General features: G+C 44.6%; 1 protein-coding gene across 1 annotated transcript in view; it reads right to left on the bottom strand.

Annotated features, from left to right (window-relative positions):
- diaph2 (diaphanous-related formin 2) overlaps window positions 1-10,000 on the bottom strand; it is a 417,030-nt gene that overhangs the window by 271,510 nt on the left and 135,520 nt on the right. The window contains exons 13-15 of the mRNA XM_048230740.1: window positions 9,044-9,160; window positions 3,662-3,780; window positions 2,095-2,159 (exon numbers count right to left, since the gene is read on the bottom strand). Coding sequence (XP_048086697.1) covers window positions 2,095-2,159; window positions 3,662-3,780; window positions 9,044-9,160 — 301 coding nt within the window. The remainder of the gene's footprint in view (window positions 1-2,094; window positions 2,160-3,661; window positions 3,781-9,043; window positions 9,161-10,000) is intronic.

Raw genomic sequence — 10,000 nt, 5'->3', positions numbered from 1 at the left:
GACATTTACACCACCCGCAAAGCACTAATGATTGTCAAGGACACAACCCACCCTGCACACGAACTGTTCAGCCTCCTGCCCTCTGGAAAGAGGTACAGGAGCCTCGGCTCCCGCACCACCAGACTGTCAAGTAGCTTCATCCACCAAGCAATCAGGATGCTGAACACTCTACCCACTCTCCCATCACTGACAGCCCCCCCACCCACCAGCCAGCCAGGAACCTAGGAACCTAGGATCCTGTCTACCCTTTTTCCACAAATGGACCACAATTTTAGGCATGTACTTAACAGTATACAACACATTAATAGCCTAAACAAACTATGCAAGCCATTTTGAAATCTTGTTTTATTTAAACTACTCAATGCAATCTCAAATCCTCACCAGAAACCAGAAACAATCAATATATTCATCCAAATCCTAGTTTCGTTTGTTTTATAGACTACTAGGTGGTCATGGAAGAGATCGTTAAAACATTATTTGTCTTGGACGGCGATAGTATTGCCTAACAATACTAGTTTTCATACATGACATTACCTACGATTACACTCAGTAGGATAAATATCACAACTGGTGCTGCGCAGCGCCAATAGCTTATGACTTGGTGGACGGAACACTGTTTTTCCCGGTGTTTTTTTATGCATTCTAGCTACTGTCAGTGACGCAAGAGAACTAGTCAGAAGTTATTAGGGAAGTGTGGTGTAAGTTTAAATTAATTTCTGCGTAGTGCCGGTGTCATTCATTTATTTTACATGTCTTACAACATAAATAAATACATTCACAGTCTAGTGAAGTCAGATATGAGCATACAAAGACGCTTGACTCATGTTTAGCCTATGGTAGATGCGCACTAAATGTGAATGCGCGATTTGATGCAGGCAAAAGTATCGACTGTTACTAACGAAGGTATTATAGCAATATTATAAATGTGGCGACGGAATAGTCTAGAACTTGGGTAGGCTATGCCTAGCCTTAATGTGAATTGCGGACTATCCTACAACCAAAGAAAGTAAAGGAGATTATGTGTACCTGCGTCAGCCAAATAAAGGACGGGACTGCATCCTTCACAAACCGTAAAATTGAAGTTTATTAGTTTTACAGTTGACAGTTCACTATAAGTCCACACAAACAATTCTGGTTTCCTTGCACTAGCCATTTGCGTTGTAGCCTACTCTGTCTGTTTGTATGGCCTACACAGCGCGCAAGCTTTTGTCAATTTCTATAACAAACAGTGCCACCTATAGGCCTGGGATATGAAATAACGTGTTGAGTCGTGTTAAGATGGATCCGTTTGGACGCAAATATTCTTGATACAGTTCCAGGGAAGACGGAGGAAAAAAAGATCGGTTTGGTACGTGTGGACTAGGCCTTAGTCGGATACTAGAGATTTGTCAAATAGAATTAGGAATCACTATTAATTTGGCTGTTTTCAAATGAACCGTGCTTAACTAACAGAGCCCCTGTACCAAGTGATTAGCAGACTGTGGAAGCCAGTGACAAGTAATATGTGTCTATCGCCACAGCATAAAACTGACTGAAGCATTCTTTTTTACTACACTTTAGTTTTTCTTTGGATAAATTGCGTGTGTGTGTGTGTGTGTGTGTGTGTGTGTGTGTGTGTGCGTGCGTGCGTGCGTGCGTCGCGATGCGTGCGTCGCGTCGCGTCGCTTTGCGTCGCGCGCGTCGCGTCGCGTCGTGTCGCGTCTGTTGTCGCGTGTGTATGTGTGTCTGCATGTGATTGTGTGCATGTGTGAGTGTGTGGGCAAGTAAGAAAGGAGGTAATCAATCAGTGTTGAAAAAGGACTAGGAAAAAAGAGCTGTAGGAGCAGAAGACCAATGGGCCAGAAGACTAAACGCTTTTGAAACGGTGTCTCTACATATTTTAACTCCCACCCGGTGGGGGCACAAACAAACAACCAATACTGGCGCATCTGCATTGATCGGGCCAATACTGATACAGATCAGGCTCAGCTGCTGCCAGCTATTGACCAGCACACAGCGATCAATAGCCTGTCTGAAAAGTCACGGAGAAAAAAGTTTGATGACAAGAGGCATGGCCGCATACCAATGACCGAGGACAAGGACCGAGCGCCTCACCTTTTTCGAGAACTCGGTGGCCTTCTGCTCGCTCTCCTCCACTTTCGCCTTGTCCACACACTGGTCTGTTGGAGAAAACAACATGTTTTAACATGTACACAGACACAGATACAGTACATAGACACGCGCATACGCATCACGCACGCACGCACGCAACTAAATGGAGAAACAAATGGGATGTGATTCCCTCAATGACATTCTTAATGTCTCTGGATCCATTGTACCTTTGGGAAGGATTTTAACATACAAGAGTGAACAGCATAAATCTGTGAAAAAACATGCATAAATGTGTAAACTGGCAAGAAACTGGCAAACAGGGAAATGCTACCTGCAGCATATCGCATAGGAGCTGAGCATGTTTAAGATGTAAACCGAAGCATACTGTACAGTATGTCCTTAAAAATAACAGCATGAGACAACAGAATGAGACAAAAAGAAACTGTTATGTTTTGGCCGATGCATTTCTGTTGAGAAGCTGTTCTCTCCCCGATCCTCATCCATCTCTCAGTCAGATAAAGTGGAAGAGTGGAGAAGTGCAATTTTGTTTTGTTTTTTTCCGTTAAAACAACCCCCGCTTTCCAGCCCTTCGTGATGAAAACAACCAATTATTACCCACTCATCTAAATAAATATCCTCTGAGGGGATAGTCTCACAACTCAATTGAGGCCCTCTCTCTCTCATCCCTCGCTTACTCACTCACCCACGAAGAAACGGCAAACTGAAAGGAAGAGTTCCCTGCCTCGTCTGACGAGAAGTGTATGTGAAGGACTTCCAGCTTCGCCTTACGCATTATTTATGTGTAATTACGACACCTCATCTGACATGTCAGGTGCATGCAGGTGGTTGCGGAGTTGCGGAAAGGATGGCGGGGTGTTGGGAGGCAGCTAATGAAATCTACTGCAGGGCCACGGCTACATTTTTAGCAGTGCTGCTGCCCGCCCCCCCCTGCTGCGGGGACTGAGAGGAGACTTATGGTGCAGTATTGTTCTGGCCTATTAGGAAAGATGAATCAGTCATAACTGTAACAAGTTGTTCAGACTACTACTGCACCACCGGCTGGGAGACCTCATCTATAGGCATTTCCTTTTTTCTGCCTATTCTATTATGTGTCTGGTGTTTACCGTTTTGTGTACCTTTTTTAACGAATGCATCGTTTAAAAGGCAAACTATGTTAATTTATTTAGCTAGCAATGGAGTGTGTTTTCTTTATTTTAAAACAAAAAAGATTTAATAGACTTTCCCACCCTTAAGATTAAGCTATGTGTGGAATGTAATGTACAACTGCAGGAACTACACAAAGCACACCATTTCATTTGTGCCTAAAGAGAGAGATTAAATAGCAGCTACTGTATTTATTTTATAGACTTCATCTCCACACAGAGATCCCAATTGTATTTAGGACCTCCCTCTAGAATAAGAAAACAAAACAGATGCACAGCAGTGTACAGTATGGAGTGCAGTTAATGAAAATATCAAAGCTTATGCAACAGTTCTAAAGAGGGCTGTACAGAAGACACTAGTAGAGAGAACTATAAACTGTGATGCTGTGAGCCACTGGAGAACCTACCAATCATGTGGGTGAAGTCCACATCCAGACGCTCCCGGTACCCGAAGTCCGGGTCCATCCCACTGCGGTGCAAAACCACCTGGGCCACGCATTCCTCAATGACCTTGTAGTACTGAGGCCTGGAGGAACGGATTAGAGAGAGTGAACAAGTGAGTGAGAAAGGGAGAAAAGAGAGAGAGAGAGAGAGAAAGAAAGAGAGAGAAAAAAAAAAGAAAGCGCGAGAGTCAGAGAGTTGGTGTTAGAAAGTTAGAAAAAGTGAATTATAAATAAAAGAGTAGAGAAATAGAAGAGACTAAAGAAAATGCTAACTTCAACCAAACACATTTCCCACATGAACAGCTACTAACAGCTCCTCGTTCTACACATGTCATACATCAGTCTGTTATTATTATGTTTTTTTTAATTTTATAGAGGTAAACACAGGATACGCCTCACGCAGTACAGTACATGTCTCAGTTGCTCAGCTTCACAGGAGCTCCGTGACTTTGTGTCCAAGGTGACAAGCTGAGCCACCAGCTCCTGGCCCCTCCTTGGCTAATTTGCAATCATCTCTTGGCAATTAGTGGCACCAAGGAAACCCAGGCACACAAATCTAATCAGAGTAATCTGTGTAATTAAGAGCACAAAGGCGGAGGGGGGGGGGTTGGGGGTGGAGGAGAGGAACATGGTTCTCCGCTTGCGTGCATGACAGAGGCACGGCACGTTAGTTAGGCTGACTTGCTGGTGAATGGGCCTGGGACTCCTCGCCAGCACACCGGGCCGCCGTCTGACCTTTTCCAAGTTATATTATCAACTTTAATTGCGAGTGACATTTAGCAAATACAATGTCAACTTAAGCCGAGCTCCGTCGTGGCAAATAATTATGTTCCAAGCATGACCTTGAATGTCTCAGGCAGATATGCAATTTCCCCCCCGACCGGAAAATGTGTCATCTCCTCCGCCTATGCGCACCGTTCAGCCCCTGCTGCACCCCCCCTTGCAGCGAAACAGGGACTGCATTTTAATGACTGGAGTGCCCAATCCCAGAGACTTTGCTGCCCTGTTCGAAATCTTCCCCCTCAGGTGGCAGCGGATAATTCCGTCCACTGCTCCTGGTCAGTGGTGGTTAATTCCCCGCGTTTCAAAAAACGGTTTGATTTTCAACCACTCTCTGCCCTTAACCTTCACAGGTTCTGTGTACATATACCAAGAAGTGATGGGGGGTTGATTCCATAGTCCCTCCGCAACTTTACATGATTGGGATTAGACACTCAGAGTGTGCTTAAGAGGAAATGGGACCCGATTCCACCACAAGGCCTGAGGAGAGGGCTGCAAACACAGTTAGCATCCACTTTTCCTTGAGATAACTGGCTGGCCATTTCATTGTGGGGAAGATGGGCAGGGAGAAAGAATCCTAATGAAAGTAAGCAGGTGTATTAGGCTTCCATATCACTAATATGTGTGAATGCTCACAGAATGATTAGAGAACTATTTCATTTATCGTTCCAATAAGCTATTTTCAATGTTTGCTCTGAAATGTTACCCTGGAAACATTGGTCGAGTTCTCACAAGAGCACAATTTAATTGTCTCTGCGAGACACTCTGGCAATGAGTAATGATGCACGTTACTTTTGCCACTTGTATCGCGGGGAGCCAATCACATTAGGTGTATCTAATATAGGCGGGCCAGAGGCGAGCTAGACAGATGACAGTCGTAGTGTCCAAGTGCGTCAAAGTCCGGAATCAGTCAGTAAACATTGGTCGTATTGTGTTATCCAATTGCGTGCAGTGAGATTTTCAAATGCACGCTTGGTGCTGCCCCTCGAGTTGGGCCATTACATTATTCGTGACCAGAATCTCCAGCTACCGAAATGTTATCATCGAATGTAATATTATCATTCATTGACAGGGTTGTGTTTACATTCCTGAACACTGTAAAAATGAAATGTTGCTGAAGGTGGTTATTGCTACAGTATACACAGTCCACTGGTTGTCAATTCAAACCTGGTGTTATACTGAACGCCATTTTTCAGAGCGGTTTTTCTTTTACATGTTGTTGTTGTTGTTGTTGTTTTTCTAGGACTAGGCTCAATCCGGAAACTGATCAAACCTGTTCTAAACCAAAATAAAAAGGTGCTATTTTGTTTACATTTTACTTTAATATACCTCCCACTACCACTCCCATTACCTCCCACTGATTCTGCAATGGCCAACTGACTCCCATTCCTGACTCTACTTCAGCATCCCTGTATAGACACCTTGTATGGATCTTTAACTCCTTTTCAAAGGCCATGTTTTGGTTTATATCTGAGGGGCCACTAAGCTTTGTGTGGTTAGCGTGCGCGTGCTATCCTATATTTAGCGCTCACCCTTGATCTCTATGTATGCGGGTGTTTTCACAAGCCCAAAGGGAAATCAAGAGGGGACCCAAACTAGGCGGTGGAGGAGAGCATCTATGCCGGATTTGTCGCGCTCTAATTTTGTGGCGGGGGTCTCTGGCACGCCGCCTTATGCTTTTCAGTGATACCGCGAGCCTGGCAGGGAACCACGCGGGCACAGGGCTCACAACATGGCACCCGATGCAGATAAGCAAATCAAAGGTCTGCTCCGAGTCCCTGTTTAGGGAAACGTGGAGAGAGGATAGGAAATGGAGAGAAATGTGTGTGGGGGAGGAGGTGTGTGTGTGTGTGTGTGTGTGTGTGTGTGTGTGTGTGTATGTGTGGTGGTGGTGGTGGGGGGGACAAGCATTGATGTGTCTCAAATAAATTAATTGCTTTGAGCGGGTGGCATTATGATGCTGGCAAAGGAGTCATTGCGATGCGTTTCATTTCCAGAGATCACTTCAGAGCATCAACAGAGAGGATATTAGGTTCCAAATCCATACACGACTAAATGTTGCATATTTTGTGCAACTATAATCATGGCAAGGGAGAATGTAGACCATACATGCAGTCTTATTTGCCAGCTTACTTTTATGCAGGAACAAATTTATTGACTCAAATAGAACAGTAGCATTTTACTTGCCAGTGATGTCATTTTCAGGGCTTACAGTTGCAAACATCTCGAAACCCGCACAATAAAACTCAGAGGTAATCTATATAATCGAGTTTTACAATGCCTCCTCTGTTTCAAGCCGTAACTACACGTTGTGACAAAATTATAGAGTACTACAGTATAACACTATCATCTCTGCTTTGAACAAGTGCTCTGTAAATTGTTTAGTGGTTCCGGCACAGCGATAAACACAACAAGCTCGAGTCCGGCCGGGTTCAGCAGAAAAGCATTCAGTTTACGCCTGTCACCGATGCATACCGTGTCGTTATCTCAATAAGACGCCCCATTTTCGCAGCACCGCCGCACTTCCCCTTGTCTCTAGAGATAACCCGAAGAGGAGGCGGGGGGCTGACCCAGAACTGTCGGAGACGACCAGCGGAGGCTGCTCATGTCCCTCACATGGGTCCCCACACACTCCTCGCACTGGGCTTCCGTCACCCGCTTGATCCAACCCAGCGCCACTCACTCACTCACTCACTCACTCAGCCACCCAACCAATCTAATCCTCTCGTCGGCCACGGCCAAGACATGCCACGGAGTCACAATCACTTGCACTTGTACTCGAGCCTCCCTGTTCAACTCTCCACTCGACAGCTGCTTACATGCAGGACATCTGATGCAACAATCTGACGAGGCCAGGGGAGGGAAAACAATTTGTTCACAGCCCGCTCTATAAAGCGCCAATCTGATTAGCATACAGAGGGAACAGCTGAAAAAAAATAATGGAAGCCTGGCTCTAACTACTAAAATACATCAAAGCATGTCTTAAAACAAAGTCATAGGCATAGGCATCCCGTCTCAAGTGAGGGCTTTGATCAGGCACAAAAGGGTTAACACCTGTGGACAGGTCAAACTCACTGCCGGGCTTTCACCTTCACTCGCTGCCCTCCCTCCATCTTAGCTCCCCCGCTGACTGATCCGACCTGGCGGAGAGCGGTGACCTCAGCACCCTCTCCCCATCCAGAACATCCCCGCCGAGGCTCATCCTTCAAAGCGCACAGCCATCTTAAGAGGACGCTTTAATCTTAAATTATAGACATACTATTCCCCCGCCCCCAGCCCAACCTTCCCTGTCCATTTAATCTCGTACATAAAACGCTTCCCAAGGTTCGGGGAGAGCAAACAGATCTCGCTGATAGTCTGCAACTAAAACTGCGTATGGAGGATCGCAAAGGGCCAAATGCCAGTGCCCTGAACGTAACAGCCACCACAAGCTTGCAATCAGAGCTTGATGCCTTTCGGAGAAGTGGCAGGCATTGGAGATGCATTTTTTTAAAAGTTGTATCTGCGAAAATGATATGAATGTTTAATGAGGACTTGTTGAGATCTTTTTCTTCCTCCCACTGTCAGGAGAGACGCTCCGCGTCAAAAGGCTCCGGCACAGACGATCTGCTGAGGAGGAATTTGCAGAACGAGCTGCTTAATGTGTTTTCTATTTCTCACTTTCTCCAACAAGCCTGCCGATCCATAATTCATATGGCAAAGCGTGGAGCAACTTGTCTATGGTACACTACCACACACACACACACACACACACACACACACACACACACACACACACACACACCATCACCACCCAAATCTACCCCCACCCATGCTCTTTTTTAAATATTTTATCTCTACCAAAAGGTCTGACACAGCAGGGAATTGATCACTGTCGCTGGTCTGCACCAGGAGTCTCTCCTCCCTCTTCCTGAATGACACCTTTTCACTAGTGGGCTGGTGTTGGCAGCCAGCTCGAACGCTTGAATAATTGCTTAATCGTTCAAAATATTTCAACGCAGGCTCAGTCATTTCCACTTTGATTTATTGGTTTGTCATGATTTAAGGCTATTTAGTGGCCAACAACCTTAACCAAAAACTCTTACAGTAATATTGCTAACATTAATTCACATGTCATGATTTTGATTTAAATCTTTTTAAACATTTTTGTTTTCACATGTATAAATACCAAAGTATTTAGTGGGCAGCCACCTTGTCCAACAGCACCAACCAGAGGCGTTATTTAGCTTATACATGGGTAGCCTATGAGGATCTGGGGGCCCTAAGGGGGTTGGGTAAACCACACACAATGGATTCATGCACTGGAGGATGTAGTCAATCACACCTCTACCTGGTTCCCCTGGATATTTTACTGCTTGGAAAAAGATTGACATTCTTAAGAAGTGGCCTTGAGGTTGCTGAGGCAAAGTGAAAGTGTATCCGTCTCGATGGAAATAAAGCCCCGCGATAAGACAAACGCTGGATTGCACAAAGAGCAGGCTAGACAAAAGATTAAAAAAGTAAAAGGAAGACAGAAAAAAGCAAGCGATGGAGAGAGAAAAAGAGACAGAATATTGCTGTCCGCACCTGATGTAGTAGTCGTTCCTGATGAGCATCAGGTGCTGGAGGATGGACAGAAGGTAGGGCTCGGCTGCAGTGTCTCGTACCATGTTAGACAGGAGGTGGTACACCTCATTCATATCAGTGAGCTGGAGGTTAAGGGAAAAACACTACCACACCACAAGGTCAACAGACTACACATTCATTACAGTAGGCCTTGACATTCCCACAAAGGGGGAAAAAAAATGTTCACCTGGTGCAAGAGCTGCATCAACAACAATCACTACCAGAGGTAGGGTGTAAGCCATGATTGCATAATCTGAACAGGTAACTCAATGTGACAGCTACAAATCAAACCAAATGGGAAGCAATGCAAATCCTGGTTAGGGTCATGTCTAAAAGCATGTTGCAGTAGTCATTGCTTTTTTTTGCTACTATAATAAGATATATTTGTCTAATTATGACTCATTACGAAACATGAAAGCACAAATGGAACATTTGTTCTCCACAGGAACAAGTGCCAATATAATCAGTCCCCCTGGTATGCCTGTCATTTGTTTTCAAAGGAAAGGAAGTGATCGAAGTAAAAGCTCTATACTATTGAATCCTTAAAACCATCAAAAATGTATCACTTCTCAAGATGTTCTCTATTTTTTTTTTCTTGTATTGTGGCTTGCTTGTCTGCGGAAGAGAAAAGACACTTTCTTAAACTTGCAAAGCGTATTGATTATGTGTCCAACAGTGGCAATCCCAAAGGAGAGGAGGGCAAAAGTGTTTCATGTCGAAAATAGATGTGGCAGTTGATAGAAATCATTGTCTGATCTGTTTTACTGTTTTTTTTTTTTCTCCCAAAGAAAGGTTGTTTTTTCTTCATTCTGCCACTTTCCTACAAAACGGAAGAGAGCTATTTATTTAGGAAACAATCACGACTGTCACAAGTCTAGACATGTGGGACTAACTTCGGAAAATAATTCTGAGAGCTCT

This window comes from Alosa alosa, chromosome 21 (assembly GCF_017589495.1).
Source record: "Alosa alosa isolate M-15738 ecotype Scorff River chromosome 21, AALO_Geno_1.1, whole genome shotgun sequence".
Lineage (NCBI taxonomy): Eukaryota > Metazoa > Chordata > Actinopteri > Clupeiformes > Clupeidae > Alosa > Alosa alosa.
This window is presented reverse-complemented; position numbering and strand designations above follow the sequence as displayed.